Genomic DNA, 16460 nt, shown 5'->3' on the forward strand with positions numbered 1-16460 from the left:
GATTTAGTTTGAAGCTTCGAAAAAATCACGATACCACCGATCTGCTAAATCGACCATCATTCCAAAATACACAGATTATTTGAAAAAATATATTTTTTGATCTACAGATGTGTTGGCAATTGAAGTTCAACATGCAAGCTATGTCATGTTATGTTGGGTTAAATTAACTTGTTATTCAGATAGTATCTAAATTCGATGTGTTAATAATACAGCTAACTTCTTATGTTGGGTTAAATTAACACAGATGATGTGTTAATAATATGTAATTAAGATCAGTTATTCAGATAGTATCTAAAGTCGATCTCTGACTAAATTTATTGGTCAAGTTATTTAATTTTTTATCAAATTTATCAGATCCTTTTTCCCTAACAAATCAGATATTAACACCCAAAATAATCTCTTTACTTTGCCTTTTATGTCCTTTCTTCATATGGCTTGGGAGGCATCCTTACCTCACTTATATTTGCATACATTAAAAGAAGTTTAATGGTACCCTTTCGAAATTTTTTTAGAAGTGTAGTTTGTTTGTCACAAATTCCATATATTTATTTCCTACGGACCCATTCAAAGCATACACCATAGCATTAGTTTTATTGATTTTACTGCTTATATTTTACATATGATGATTATATGTCACCTACAACACCATTTGCTACTTATTTAGATCAACCAAACCTTAATAAGCTATCTTAGAGTGTTTTATTGGAAGGGTCACACAACACACAAAAGGTTTAGGTTTATGCTTTCTCTGCTGCACCAAACAACACTTCTTTTGCTATCTTGGCTCCCCGTTCTTTGGCCATATACAGACCCACATGATGCATAAACTCCTGCCAATGGTGTATTAATTAAATGGGCATTAGTAGAATGCACTAAAGCTATAGTCCCTTGGCTTTGACACATTATCATATTTTGGAGTAAAGATAGGCAATCTTTTTTTTATATTATTATTTTCCATTACTGATAAAATTAAAACTAAATAATTTGTAATGGTTACAAATGTACCTGAGGATGGGCTAAAGCTCCCTTGATATTTGTGGCTACCTCAAAAGGGACATCGAAGGTAGCACAGGCATGTGAATAGACCACAACATTTTCTAGAGGCTTGAGAAAACCACGGCTTTTAGCTGACATTGTAGTGGATACAAAATCCAGAACACATATATCTGTGCATACACCTACCACCACCAAAGTTTTGATTTTATTCTTCTTCACCCAATCTACAAAAACATTTGAACCATCTTCTTCTATTGAGCCAATATATCCATCAAAACAATCCTTACGTCTTATTGTCACATTGGTTTCATTCTCTAGCCATCTCAATGCTACAATTCCACAAAAATATAATAAATCAGAACAAGAGACTAGTTAAAAAATAGAGAAAATATCCCCTGTAAACTATTTTATTGGTTGTGCATAATAATATGTCAAAAAAGAGAGAGAAAAAGATGTGAATAATTGGTAAATTAACCTGGAACTAGATTTGATTCATCAGTCCCAACAATACAGTGAGGAGGATAAGGGTCCTCTGGCTTGTTAGGTTGGTGAGAATCAAGGAAAGCCATAATTGGTAATTTCTTCTCACAGAATTGTCTAGCTAGCTTTTCTGATTCATTGATCATTTCTGAAATCTGTCTATTGGACTCCCTTGGTGCCTGAAAATATATACAATCATTCAAAAAGAAAAAACTGTGCAGAAACCATTTAACCCTACAAAAAAAAAAAAAAAAAACTAAACAAGTTTAGCTGATACCAGATTTCCAGCACCAACTGTGCAGAAGCCATTTATGATATCAACAAGAACAAGACCATTTAGAGTGTCTTCAGTTAAAACCACTGACTCCTGTTCCAGAGGAATCTCACTCTTCAGAAGTTCAACTGTATGTGAGACCATCTTGCCTTGGTTTTCACTTCTCAGAGGTGGCAAGGAATTAATCCGTCTATTCAATGTCACGCCATTATTTGCATCTTTATCATTATAAGAATTAATAATATATCAAAAGCATATATGTCCGTGACTCTATTAACGTAACCAAAGTCAGAATCAAAATAAGATTTGTCCACCACTCACTCTCCGCCACTTAAAATATCTAACTTTTACATGTTAATTTAATATTTTTGAAAATTCAAAATAGGAAGGAAGAAAAGTTAAAGACGAAACTTTGATTGTTAAAAAATATTGTGTATTGGTTTGGAAAAATGGTTTATAGTGTGAAAGTTTTTTTGAGTAAAATAAGAACAGATGAACTATTTTAAAAGGTATTCTTTTACAAGCTTATAGTCTTTTTTTATATTTTATTAGATATTTATGCGGTATATTTACAAATTAATATATTTCGATAGTGTCAAATGAATTGATCAATTGAATGATATACTTTTAATGAATAAGTATCATTAAATTATAGATTTAATAATATAAAAAAATTTAATTTTTTACTTTAAATTTCTTTAGATTATCGATTAAGTCAATTTTTAATATACGGTCTATCATATATATATATATATATATATATATATATATATATATATTAGTGAAAAAATACATAAATCTCAGAGGTGGCAAGGAATTAATCCGTCTATTCAATGTCACGCCATTATTTGCATCTTTATCATTATAAGAATTAATAATATATCAAAAGCATATATGTCCGTGACTCTATTAACGTAACCAAAGTCAGAATCAAAATAAGATTTGTCCACCACTCACTCTCCGCCACTTAAAATATCTAACTTTTACATGTTAATTTAATATTTTTGAAAATTCAAAATAGGAAGGAAGAAAAGTTAAAGACGAAACTTTGATTGTTAAAAAATATTGTGTATTGGTTTGGAAAAATGGTTTATAGTGTGAAAGTTTTTTTGAGTAAAATAAGAACAGATGAACTATTTTAAAAGGTATTCTTTTACAAGCTTATAGTCTTTTTTTATATTTTATTAGATATTTATGCGGTATATTTACAAATTAATATATTTCGATAGTGTCAAATGAATTGATCAATTGAATGATATACTTTTAATGAATAAGTATCATTAAATTATAGATTTAATAATATAAAAAAATTTAATTTTTTACTTTAAATTTCTTTAGATTATCGATTAAGTCAATTTTTAATATACGGTCTATCATATATATATATATATATATATATATATATATATAGATTAGTGAAAAATTACATCAATTATTAATTAATATTTTGATAATTCCTTTAGACTCTTTTTCTTCTACCCGTAATAAATTTAGATTCAATATATCTTTATAAAACCTTAAAAAAAAAATTACTATTCCTTTTTATGTTGCTAAATATTCAAATTTTCATTATACTTTGGGATTCTAAAAAATGTGTCCTCAAATGAAAAGAATTTGGATAAAGTTTTCACAGTATGCAGTCAGCAACCTTCTATCAACTTGTAAACTTCCGACCAAAGCTTCAAACTTTCCAATCAAAAACTCCGACCCTTTTCTCCACCCGAAGAATGGCTTCGGTTTCTGGGTTCAGAAGAATGGCCTTGGACGGTTCTTCTTCATCTTCATCCACAGTAGCAAGTGATGATGGGTTTGTTACATTGATGGAGTATATGGGTAAGGGAGGAGGAATTGGTGTGAATGATGATTTAGTGGTGTTGATTGATCATTTACAGTATGCTTGTAAGAGAATTGCAGCTCTTGTTGCTTCTCCTTTTAATCATAGTATTGGGAAACAAACGAGTCTTGGTGATTTTCCCAATACTGGTTCAGATAGGGATGCTCCAAAGCCTCTTGATATTCTTTCTGTATGTTTTCCTTCTCTCTAAAATTTGATGAAATTGGTGGTAAGAATACTGATTTAATTAGTTTGTTAGAGTTAGTTTGCTTTGAATTAGTTAGTTAGTTTCTCTTACATAGAGAACTCATTGTATTCATTCTATATCTTTTATCAGGATGAGTTCTAAGGAATTTTGTAGTTGTGTTGTGTGATGCTTTTCCATTGTGTTTAGTTTGTAAAGGGGAAAACTTATCAAAAAAGCACAAAAGAGTTTATAAAGAGTAACACCCTCAGTTTGCATGTTGGTTATGCAAAGATGAGTAACAGTATAAAAACTAACCTAAAATATGTTATCAGAATTTATCTATTTGATTCATACACCAAATTATTATGTACCAAGTCCAATAGTGACCGTGTGATGGGTGTATTGGAAAAAGCGCAAATCAAAAGAGATAATGTTTAAGGTTTGAATAGGGTGTATAAAGAGTGACATCCCTCAACTTACATATAGGTAAAATAGTCTCTGAAACTATATTAGGTTTTTTGTAGTGTCTAATTGATCCTTACATAATTTACTCGCAAAGCGACAAATGTCACTTTCTATAAGGTGAATATGATGTGAGTGCAATATTCAAGTGCAAAATCACAGAATGATTTTCTGTTAATCTTCTATTTCCTTATAACTTAATATTTTGAGAAACTGAAAAAAAGTTAAAGAAAGCTGGTCTATATATAATTAAATCCTTTAGAACTCTTATGTTAATGTGTACTGAAGGTGGTTATCCTCTTGACTCAAATCAATGAAAATAAGTCTTGCATGAGAAATAACATATATTTCCATTATAACAAACAGTTCTATGAATGTTATTAAATGGATTGTTAGGCTAATAATTTTGATCTCATATCATAATTGGATCTTATTTTTAAACCCTTTACTGATTTACCATACTATTCATAAATGTTGACTGTCATATCTAATTTTTCTCTAGTCATTATGCCTATAAAAGGCTATGCAATTTACTTTATTAACATTTAACAGAATTCCATAAATATAAACATTAAAGAAAGGAGCATCTGATTAATCAATACTCCCTACCTTGCATCATTGCAGAATGAAATTATCTTGTCATCACTTCAAAAATCTGGGAAAGTTGTTGTGATGGCTTCTGAAGAAAATGATACACCAACTTGGATAAGTGGTGATGGTCCATATGTGGTGGTGACCGATCCACTAGACGGTTCTCGAAATATCGATGCATCCATTCCAACTGGTACAATTTTCGGTATTTATAAGCGCCTGGAGGAGCTAGAAGACCTTCCTACAGAGGAGAAGGCTTTGCTGAATTCACTCCAAAGTGGAAATAGGCTGATAGCTGCTGCTTATGTTCTCTATTCATCTGCAACTATTCTCTGCATCACCTTTGGTTCTGGAACACACGCATTCACTCTCGACCGTTCAACAGGAGACTTCATCCTCACAAATCCAAGCATTAAAATTCCTCCCCGCGGTAACATATGCACTTTACGGATTCAGATTTCATGCATTAATTGTGTGATGCAGTTTTTAATTTTTGTTGTCGGATCTCTCAAATCAATGGAGTACATTATTTAAAGATGATTTAGTCAAGGTGTAATGCAGATCGATCGATCTCAAATTAATGTAGAGATCAAATAATGTCTGTAAATACATGCATTTTTTAATGCAATGAATCCAGATCCTGCACTTATGACATGAACCAATATAAATGGTTGCAAATCTTATACTAACCTTCCTAATTTGGTAGATTCTTTGATACATTTAAGTATTGAAAATGGAAAAATCTTCTAGGGGTCTGTTTGGATTGACTTCTTGGAGTAAGTACTTGTGAGACTGTTTGAAAAAACTTATAAAAATAACAGCTTATGAAAACATTTTATAATTTATATGAAAACAGTTTGGCTTTATTGGATTTTTTGTTATAGAAATAGCTTATATATGAGAACTTATATGATAAGCACTCATACTATGTGATATGACTTTATTTTACTGTCATTGTTATCTTACTTTATGCATATGGCTTGAGTTTATGTTGTTAACTGTCTGCTCTCTTGTTGATCATTCAGGGCAAATTTATTCAGTGAATGATGCAAGGTATTTTGATTGGCCTGAAGGTTTAAGGCAATATATAGATACTGTGAGACAAGGAAAAGGTAGATATCCTAAGAAGTACTCTGCAAGGTATATATGTTCTCTTGTGGCTGATCTCCACAGGACTTTGTTGTATGGAGGTGTTGCGATGAATCCGAGGGACCATCTTCGTCTTGTTTATGAAGCAAACCCTCTTAGTTTCATTGTGGAGCAAGCTGGTGGAAGAGGGTCTGATGGAAAAAGTAGGATTCTTTCACTTCAACCAGTTAAACTGCACCAAAGACTTCCTCTCTTTTTAGGGAGTTTGGAAGACATGGAAGAGTTGGAAAGTTATGGAGATATACATCAAAAAGTAAATCCTGGTTATGAGGTTTGATGCTATAGCATTGAAATTTTGAATGTTCAATCTTGACCATGCTTCTTTACTTATTTATTTGTTGTTGTTCTTTCATCTTTCATCTCTGCTGTATCTATTGCCAAATCCTTCATTTGTGTTAATATCTTTCTTTCCCTTTGTTTTTCTTGGGAGATGGTTCCTTGCTAACTCGTTAATTATGGGTTAAGATTCCCTCTATTTCTCATCCAAGTGCAGGCTTATTATTGAGTTAAATGAATGTTTTATTAAAAGAATAATATAGAAGATACATATTGGCAATTGTTAGAAATGATTCCAATGACCGGTATAACTTTTGTTGTGATTGTAACAAAGACTAAAATATACTACTTACAAAAAATAAAGAATTAACGAATTAAAGGATCAAAACGAATATTAGATAAAAGATATAAGATCCAAAATTATATCTAAGTCTAAATATAATAATCCAATATTTGGTAGAGAGAGAAAATAAAGAGGATCTTAACTTGTTATTTGACCATGTAAACTTATAATAAATTAAGACAATAATATGACTCGTTTTTAATGATTCAAATTATTATTTATGGAGGATAAATTTAAACAATAAATTTAATATTTTTTAAGATTGTAACTAATTAAGTATTTAATTTAAGTAGTCTAGTGGCTAGACACGTATCTAACTATGAAAAAATAGAGAATCTTCGTCTCTTACATATTAATATTCTTGGTGTTACTAAACTGAGATGTATTTATGGTACATCAACTATCATTTTAGTATCCTCTAACTCTTTCTCTCCCCAATGTCTGTGACCTACACGTCCTCTCCAATGCCAAGGTATTTTAATGGTGAAATTTCTTGAGGACTTTTGTTGATGTTGGCACGTGAAATAATTTTATTGGTTTAATTTGCGGAATACTTCCAATGGTGGAAGCACTTTCATAATAATCATAATATTATAGTGAAGGAGCCAAAGTGTTAAACTCCTCATTACACGTCATGTTAAAGAAGTATTATTTACTACTATTTTTATCTCTAATTACAAGTGTCTATTGACTTTTAAAAAAAAAAATCCACTCTTTTCATTTTATTAGATATATTTATTAATTTTTTTTCAAATATAACTTTAATTAATAATACTATTTTGTCTTAAAACTTAAAAATTTATTATTGAATAGATAAATGACATATTAATCATTTTTCTATACAAAATAAACATGAATTATATTATAATTTTTTTTAATAAAAATAATATTTGAGATAAATTTTTATATTTAAGAACATAACTAATATTTAATTACTAAAAAAATGTTATTCAGAGAGTTATTTTGATTAAATTTATTTTTTGTTAAGTTATTTATTCTTTTCATCTCATAATGACGGTCATTTGAGTAAAAATATTTTATTTTAAAATAAATATTATTTATAATTTTTAACACAATTTTAATGATTTTTTCTAACATTATTTTTAATGACTATTATATATACAATTTTAAAAATATTATTATATTTTATATTAATAAAAAATTAAAATAAATAATTTGATAAATTATTTTTTATTTAATTATTATATTCCTTAATATTTATGTCCAAAGCTTAAATCTAAAAGACACTAGTGAAGAAAAGTATCACAATTTCCAAGGTAACCTTTCATGTCTCTTTTGGTTTATTTTTTCTTATCTAGATTTTTTATGTCTCCTTTGTCCTCAACTTAAGTCTCCATTTACTTTTTCACTAATAAAAAATAGGGTCATGTTCTACCAAAATAAATAAATAAATAAATAGAGAATAGTAATAAATGTTTTTAGAGCATTTAAAAATCAAAATTATAAAATTTATATTTAAGAAAATAAATTTGAATTTTTTTAAAAATTAAAACACAACTTTTAATATATTTTTAATATAAAATTTCTGTATCTAATTATTTAATAAATGTTCCAAAAGCATTTGTTAGTATTTTCCAAAAAAATAATAATAATCAAAATTACATAGTTTTATATTTATTAAAAAAAGTACTTAACCATGTTTTAAAAATTAATTAAAGGTAATCTTTTAATATGATAATTTCATATTCATTAAAAAGTAGTCGTAATGACATCAACTCACAACAATCAATTAATAAATAAATAAAAACTCACAGCAGTGAAAAATTATTTGATGAAACATTAAAGGTATTTTTTAATATAATTAGATTACATATGAATAAATTAATTGACATTTATGTTTAGACTTTTTCAAATTTATCATTCATTTTCTGTTTTTTTTTTTCTTATCAATTTTTATTTTTCTTATGTCTCTTGATGGAGACTATGCTTATGACTATCTACTTAATATTGATAATGTTGTTCCACTAAGTTTCAAGTGATAAATTACTTAAAATTTACTGCTTATTAGGGAATAACAAAAGTTATAATTTTTTTTTTAACTATTTAAAGAAACTAATGCACTGGTATCATAAATTAATTGTACACCTATAGTCAATTAGAATTCTCGATGTTATCATCACACTATATAAATTATAACCGTCATTCAATAAACTATGTTGATTGTAGAATAAAATTGTTTACAATTAATGATGCATGGTAATTAAACTTTTAAAAAAAAAATATTCTTCTGTAAATAAAAATATGAATTTTATAAATAAAATAGTTCAAAACAGTGACACTATTAATAATAGGTTAAGATCTATTTTTGTCTCTTAAAAAACCGTAAGATCAAATTTGATCAATAAAAAAATAAAGGCAATTTTTAATTCAAGAATCACAAAAATTTATAAAATAATATAATTTATAAATTTATAAAAAAAATTATTCAAAAAAAATATAAATCAAGATAATTTGACGCCTACATTGAATCATCATTGGGAAAGCGACAATTATATCACTAAAAACAATTAAAATAAGATAATTTGATCATTGATGATAATTACCAAGGATAAAATATGGTCTTTATTGATACAAAAATCTTTAAATAATTTTTCTTAATATACCATCCATTTTGTTTGCTTTTTTAACATTCAAACAAATCAATTCAATGAGAAAATTATTCAATTAAATATTAAGAATAGTTGACAACTTTAAAAAATGATTTTTCACATTAATATCCTTTTTTTAAATTTTTAAACCAAAATAACCTACTTTCAAATTTATATACTAAAATATCCTACTTTTTGGGCACATTAGGATATCGCTTTCTGGGGGTACGACTTGGTGAAGTGTTTATTTTTTTCATTCACTAGGAACTCGCTAGTCGGAGATGCGACCTCCCAAATGATTTTTCAATTTTTTTTTTTTCGTTTTAGAGTTATTTAATTATTAATTAAATTAAATTAATTAATAATTATATTAAATAATACATTAATAAATAATAATAATAATAATACATTAATAACTAATAATAATAACAATTATTATTATTATTATTGTTATTATTAGTAAAAAATGTTATAATTAAAAATAATTAAAATTAAAATAGTAAATTAATATTATAAATTGCAAAGAAAATACATTAAAAAATTATACATCAAATTTGAGTGGATTTGTCCGCAGTGTTTGGACAATGTACTCTTTTTGTAGTGTCCATTTCTATTCTAATGTCTTTGCTCTTTGGCCGACATTTCTTGACTCTCCGCATTAGTGGATTGTGACATAACTTAATACCTTTATATTGTGGTCAATATCCTTTGTTTGGTATGGGTGGGAAGGCTTCGTCGTAGACTTTTAATATTGTTTCCTCCTTGTACACATCAGGTATAAGACTCCAATAATCATATTTTATGCTAGAACATGTTGCTATGACATGTGAACAAGGCATATGTTTAGCTTGATATTTCCCACAATCACACCACTTGCTAGGAAGGTTTACACTGAAGTGACCAATTGGTCGTCCTTCCCTTGGAACTACTGTCTCGTGGATCATGAAAGTATGGTTGCTTTGATCAAAACTATCCATTCTATGACTATTGGATTTACTTATTTCCAATTTCATAAATTTTATGCAAGTTTCTGTGTATACCTGACCAGAAGCTAAAATTGACGCGTGTCGTTTTCCCATGGTTGGAAACAGTGTCCCTGTTTTAAAATAAGTTGATTGGACCAAAGCAGTAATGAAAAGGTTGCGCGTGCCTTTTAATACTCTATTAATTGACTCCACAAGGTTGGTTGTCATCTGACCCCAACTACTACCTCCATCCAATGCTTGAATCCAATGTTGTCGAAGTATGTTGTCTAACCATTTCAAAGCCTTTGGGTTTACTATGCCAATTTATATGCGGTAATATTGATATGTAGGCTCATTAATTGAGTAATCTGTATTGAAATAGTAGACAAAATATTATTACACTAATTATTAAAATTAATAATGAAATTATTACTCATAGAAACAATTTTTTTCTTCAAAGCATTGTCCTTAAATTCCCTTGTAAAATTTTGTGAAATATGTCGAACGCAGAACATATGCTTTAACGGAGAATCTTGCCACCCATTATTCGGATCATTGTAAGCACTCTTAATGGATTTGTGTCTATCTGAAATCATACAAATGTTGGAATGTGGAGTGACGTATTTTCTCAAATTTCTCAAAAAGAAACTCCAACCTTCTTTTGTCTCACCTTCTACAAGAGCATAAGCAATAGGAATTACATTGTCGTTCTCATCTTGTGCAATTGCTACCAATAGAGTTCCCTTGTACTTATCGTACAACCAAGTCCCATCAACTTGTACTATCGGTTTGCAGAATTTAAACACATATATGCACAGAACGAAAGTCCAGAGTAGTATATGAAAGATCCTTATCCCATTTATCAAACTATTTTCATGATAAGTTGGGATAGTTTCCATTTCAATTTTGGTTTCTAGAGCAAATGTTTGCATAACCAACAACTATTGTGGGAGTTGATTGTAAGACTCTTCCCAATTGTCATAAATTTGTTCGCTTTATTTTTTCCAATTCAGGCATTTCTATAAGTAACTATGTATTGTGTAAAGCTTGAATCTCAGCAATAATGACATTCGCTTTTATTGAAGGATCTGTTTTCACAACTTGCATTATGCTTGCACATATCATGTTAGAATCAAGCTTCGTATGATCTTGTGACAATGCAGAATTTGTGCATGTATGAGGCACATTCAATTTACCAATCACCCACAATTCACTCTTTTTGCATTTTGAAGCTCTGCATCTAAACAAACAATTTGGACTTGAACAATAAATAATATACCTTTCTAAATCTGATTTTTGTACCACAAAATTCAGTGATTGTTTTAGATAGTAACTTTTGATAGCATGTACGCATTCATCTTTGTTTTGAAACTTCATTCCAACTTCAAGAGCTCCATCTACTGTTGGGACTTTGTTGATGAACAAGTGATGAAATTCACTTGAACGCTCTTGAGTATCAATTTTGAGTATCTAAATTGATGCTCTTCAGGTGAGATGGTGGATTAAAGTCAGGTAGGAAATGTTGATCTTCTGCTTCCATATCATTAATGTCATCGTTAAAATTACCAGATGATTCGTCGAAATATGTTTCATCCTTTTCACTTGAATCACATAGGGGAAGACCGCATTGTGGACTTGTTAGAGTAGATTGATGTTGGAGTTGATAACTTTCCGGATGAGTTTGTTCTAATTGGGTAGAGTATGGTTCATAGTATTGTGATGGTTCATAGTGTTGTGATGGAGAATAGTGTTGTGATGGTTCATAGTGTTGTGATGAAGAATAGTGGTGTGATGGTTCATAGTGTTGTGATGGAGAATATAAGTCGGGTTGATAATGTATATTTGAGCCTGATGGTTGATCAATGTTTGTTGATGGAGGACCAGACTCAAAGGTAACATATAACTTGATGGTGCCGAGTTGTGACCAGTGTGCATACACGTCACACATCAACTCAACATCTTCGTCGTCGCAAACTTTCATAAGTTCAAACCTTGTTGTATTTTCACTGAATAAAACAAGGTGTCGATAAACTATATCAGTTATCGTGACTCTGTCGTCGAGCTGTAACTTTTTTTTAATGACATTCTTTAGACGAGCAAGGTTGCTTCCCGAATGTACTTTGAACGATTTTTTATAATCACTTACGAATGTTTTACCTTCAACTCCATCAACAATTGTACCATTGTAATAAACGATACAAATTACTTGTTGAGCAGTCATGAGATAGTAGGTGTGGTGAGATACTGCTGAAAAGATATAGTGAGATATTAGTTTTAGTGATATATTGTTGAAAAGATGTAGTGAGATAGTAGGTGTGTTGAGATAGTGGAAGTTTGTTTTCTATTTATAGAAGTTATAAGGTGTTTCTAATTTTAATAAAATGATTTCATTGGTTGAAAACAAGTCACAAGGATTGCTATTGGATCATCCACACCCGTTGATAATTTTTATTCAACAGACGAGATTGAATCTTTAATAAAATGATTTCATTGGTTGAAAACAAGACACAAGGATTGGATCATCCACACCTGTTGATAATTTTTATTCGATGAACGAGATTGAATGTTTAATACAATGATTTCATTGGTTGAAAACAAGTCACAAGGATTGGATCATCTACACCCGTTGATAATTTTATTCGACGGACGAGATTGAATGTTTAATAAAATGATTTCATTGGTTGAAAACAAGTCACACGGATTGGTATTGGATCATCCGCATCCGTTGATAATTTTTATTCGACGGACAAGATTGATTCTGAATGGTGTCCTTGCATTATCGTGGCCTGGGGATGCTACCCCCTGAAGAGGTAGTTGCCTAGGAGAGCGACCCCCTGAAGAAGTCGTTTCCTGAGGGAGCGACCCCCTGAAGACCCTGAAAATATGCATCATGACGTTGCCCGAGGGAGCGACCCCCTGAAGACATCGTGGCCTGGGGACGCGACCTATAAATATACCACTCCTCCCACATTTTTACCACAACTTCTTCACTTCTCTTCTTTATCACATCTCTTCCATACATTCAAATATATCTCTTAATCAAAAAGTTTATTTTTTTATCATGAAACTATCTACGAATCACAGAGCTGAAATCCAATATATTAAAGCATTTGTAAGTTTTTAGTTTATTCAATTTAATTTAATTTAATTTTATATTATATTAATTTATTGTATTTTAATTTATTTTATTTTATTCATTTATTTTATATTATTTTATTTTATTAATTTTAGTCACCCTTAAAGGATAAACTGAAATGTCACGGTAACGTCAATAAAAAGCCAAATGAAGCCATATTACCATATTTGCAAGAGGATGGCTTCGGTGAAGTGATAAAACTCGGAAATTATAAATTAGATATTGGCCTGATTACTGCTATGGTTGAGAGATGGAGACCAGAAACTCACACGTGTCATCTTCCAGTAGGTGAGTGCATAATAACTCTTGAAGATGTATACTACATTTTAGGATTAAATGTTTCTGTCTTTCCTGTTAGCGGTTCAAATTTTGTGAACGTTAAAGAAGTTTGTCAAGATTACTTAGGAGTTATCCCACCTCAATAACAACAAAAGGTAATTCTATTAAATTAAAGTGGCTCAAGGATACGTTTGACGATGTTGATGAAGATGCATTTGTATTAGAAAAACAAGCATCTTGTCGAGCATACATCCTACGTATGATTGGAGGGTTATTGATGTCTGACAAATCCAACAACTGTGTACATTTAAAACATCTTTCATTGTTAGGAGATTGGGCATGGTATCGTTTGTCTTGTCTCACTCCAGAATCACCCAATTCATGGATATTTCCACTTAGACAAAGGTAACTATTGCAAATAAATTTTATATATTTTTGTTCTTCTTTTAAAACCAAATGCACCATGTTACTAATTTTATTATAATTTTTATTTTTAATATATTCGACAAATTTAATTATGGTGGTCTAAATCTCGGTAAAGTTCCTCATAACGACATAGAAGGATACCGAAAAACAATTGATCACATGATGGTTGACGAAGTAATATATTCATTCACATTTATTTGAACTTTTTAAATATTTTGTTTTTTATACTTGTTATAATTACTTTAGCTTGTTTTTTTAAATTTCAGTTCTATTGGAGACCTTATCTCAGGTTTCAACGTGAAGTTTTAGAGGAAGAGATGATCACTTGGACTGCATGTACCTATCTGCATTGTTATCATATTGTTGAAAAACATCATACAGATAGGGTCACACTTCAGTTCGGCTTCTATCAACAAATACCACAACCACTAGAGGACATGAGAGCGTACCATGAGGTCGACATGAGACATGGAGTTGATGATAACTGGAACTGGGTTTGGAGGGATGAAATTCAACATTGGAATGAGCGTCACAATTACGTGTTGCAAGGTAAGATCGTAGAAGGTCTTTTATGCCACAACAAATAATATATGATTTGGTTTAGACAACACACCAAATTATTTATATCTGTCGAATAATATCTTTGTGATCCCCGTTTGCAACCACCGTCATATCCCTTTGTTCCGTCGACCTCCCAATCAAGCTCACAACAACAAAACATAGCACAATTGTCTCTATCATCACCTCACCTACATGTCCCTACTACAGAAGTTCCATGTTATGATCTACCAACGACTTAGTACTATGTTTCGGTTCAAGAAATACCAACCCCCGGTTATCCAACAGAAAGTGAACTTTTCTATAATTTGTTTGGAACTCAGTGCATAACTCCTGAGTCGGCTTATGTTGTGTTTGACTCTATGTATAATCCTATGTCTCAACATTATATGGAAGCAACTAGTATTGGTTCTAATCCACCGACAACTTACAATGAGGATAATGATCAAGATGAACCGGAAGAACCTCAACTCGTTCAAATAGCTAAACGAGTTCGACGAAATCCCAGATGTGGTACTGAAGATCATTTAGGTGGACATCAATAGGATGTATTTTTTTTCCGTTAATTTAATGTATTTTGTTTCGTGTTATTAATATAATTTTGTTTAATGTATTTTCTTTTAAATTTATAATATAATTTACTATTTTTAATTTTAATTATTTTTAATAATTTTTAATAATAACAATATTAATTTACTATTTTAATTTTAATTATTTTTAATTATAATAATTTTTACTAATAATAACAATAATAATTATTATTATTGTTATTAATATTTATTAATGTATTATTATTATTATTTATTAATGTATTATTTAATATAATTATTAATTAATTTAATATATGATTCATTATATGCAAGCATTGATCAGGAAAGAAAGAAACAAATAAAACGGAAACAAAATTGAAAAATCATTTAGGAGGTCGCATCCCCGGCCAGCGGCCTCCTAAGTGAAAAAAATAAACACTCCAACAGGTCGCATCATCTCCAGGAAGCGAAATTCTACTATGTTCAAACAGTAGGACATTTTAGTATATAGATTTGAAAGTAGAGTATTTTAGTTAAAAATTAAAAAAAAAAAAAAAAGATATTGATGTAAAAAATTCATAATATATATATATATATATATATATATTTTTTTTAAAAAGACTCGTGCTTAGAAAAATGATTATTGATAAAAAATATCTACGACATTAACTTTAATATTCGATTTTTAACAAAAAGATCTATAACATATTAAAAAAATAATACCAATAGTAAATCAAAGATAAAATATATGTTATAATTCATAGTTAAAGTAATACATATCTGTAAGAACTACAAAATATACAAAATGAACGATTTGTTGACAGATAAGTTATTAATAAACATTTTAGAAATCAAATTATTTATTTTTAATTTATTGACAGATTAAATTACCTTTTTTAATTATTGTTAGGACCCTTAAAAAAAACTTGTTGTTAGATCTCAATTGTCCCATTTTTTTTATAAGCTCATGTGTGATTTATTTTTGTTTTTTTTAAATTATTTATATTTTTCTCACACTAAATTGAGTTTTGTCCTTTTTTTCATGCATTAAAATTGATTTTATAAAAGAATATTTAAATTGATCCTTAAAATTATTTTAATCACTAAAAAAAATAACATTCAAATTTATTTTTAATAATTTCACAAAAGAGATATATTAAATCTTCCGGTAAGTTTCATCTAAATTTATCTAGTTTTTTGTTTTCTAATTAGACTCTTTTTTTGTTGTTGTCGAAATGTCACAATATCATAATGACATATCAGTTATTCAAGTCACAATGTTAAAAAATGTTGATGTGTAAATATTTTTGACTCAAAATAATTCTTCCCAATATATATATTTTTAATATATTATATTATTGCACA

At 29.2% G+C, this 16460-nt stretch overlaps 2 protein-coding genes across 2 annotated transcripts; one reads left to right on the top strand and one right to left on the bottom strand.

The window, feature by feature from the left end:
* Positions 1-572: 572 nt before the first annotated feature.
* On the bottom strand, positions 573-2020 carry LOC101513401 (nicotinamidase 1-like). Its single transcript, XM_004504796.4, has 4 exons — positions 1754-2020; positions 1472-1655; positions 1006-1325; positions 573-830 (listed from the first exon to the last, which is right to left on the bottom strand). The coding sequence occupies exons 1-4, from the start codon at positions 1892-1894 to the stop codon at positions 738-740; spliced, it is 738 nt and encodes a 245-aa protein (XP_004504853.1). The 5' UTR covers positions 1895-2020; the 3' UTR covers positions 573-737.
* A 1303-nt stretch (positions 2021-3323) lies between these two features.
* LOC101513714 (fructose-1,6-bisphosphatase, chloroplastic) lies at positions 3324-6455 on the top strand. The gene is made up of 3 exons (XM_004504797.4): positions 3324-3774; positions 4858-5254; positions 5850-6455. The coding sequence occupies exons 1-3, from the start codon at positions 3385-3387 to the stop codon at positions 6248-6250; spliced, it is 1188 nt and encodes a 395-aa protein (XP_004504854.1). The 5' UTR covers positions 3324-3384; the 3' UTR covers positions 6251-6455.
* The last annotated feature ends 10005 nt before the right edge of the window (positions 6456-16460 follow it).

The sequence above is a fragment of the Cicer arietinum genome, chromosome 6 (genome assembly GCF_000331145.2).
Source record: "Cicer arietinum cultivar CDC Frontier isolate Library 1 chromosome 6, Cicar.CDCFrontier_v2.0, whole genome shotgun sequence".
NCBI classification, from domain to species: Eukaryota; Viridiplantae; Streptophyta; class Magnoliopsida; order Fabales; family Fabaceae; genus Cicer; species Cicer arietinum.

Excerpts from the sequence above, each read along its gene's own strand:
- LOC101513401 (XM_004504796.4), bottom strand. The coding sequence starts at position 1,894 with ATGGTCTCACATACAGTTGAACTTCTGAAGAGTGAGATTCCTCTGGAA. Across the intron at positions 1,656-1,753 it reads CAGTTGGTGCTGGAAATCTG|GCACCAAGGGAGTCCAATAG; the intron begins GTATCAGCTAAA and ends ATATATTTTCAG. Across the intron at positions 1,326-1,471 it reads TGAATCAAATCTAGTTCCAG|CATTGAGATGGCTAGAGAAT; the intron begins GTTAATTTACCA and ends GTGGAATTGTAG.
- LOC101513714 (XM_004504797.4), top strand. The coding sequence starts at position 3,385 with ATGCAGTCAGCAACCTTCTATCAACTTGTAAACTTCCGACCAAAGCTT. Across the intron at positions 3,775-4,857 it reads AGCCTCTTGATATTCTTTCT|AATGAAATTATCTTGTCATC; the intron begins GTATGTTTTCCT and ends GCATCATTGCAG. Across the intron at positions 5,255-5,849 it reads CATTAAAATTCCTCCCCGCG|GGCAAATTTATTCAGTGAAT; the intron begins GTAACATATGCA and ends TTGATCATTCAG.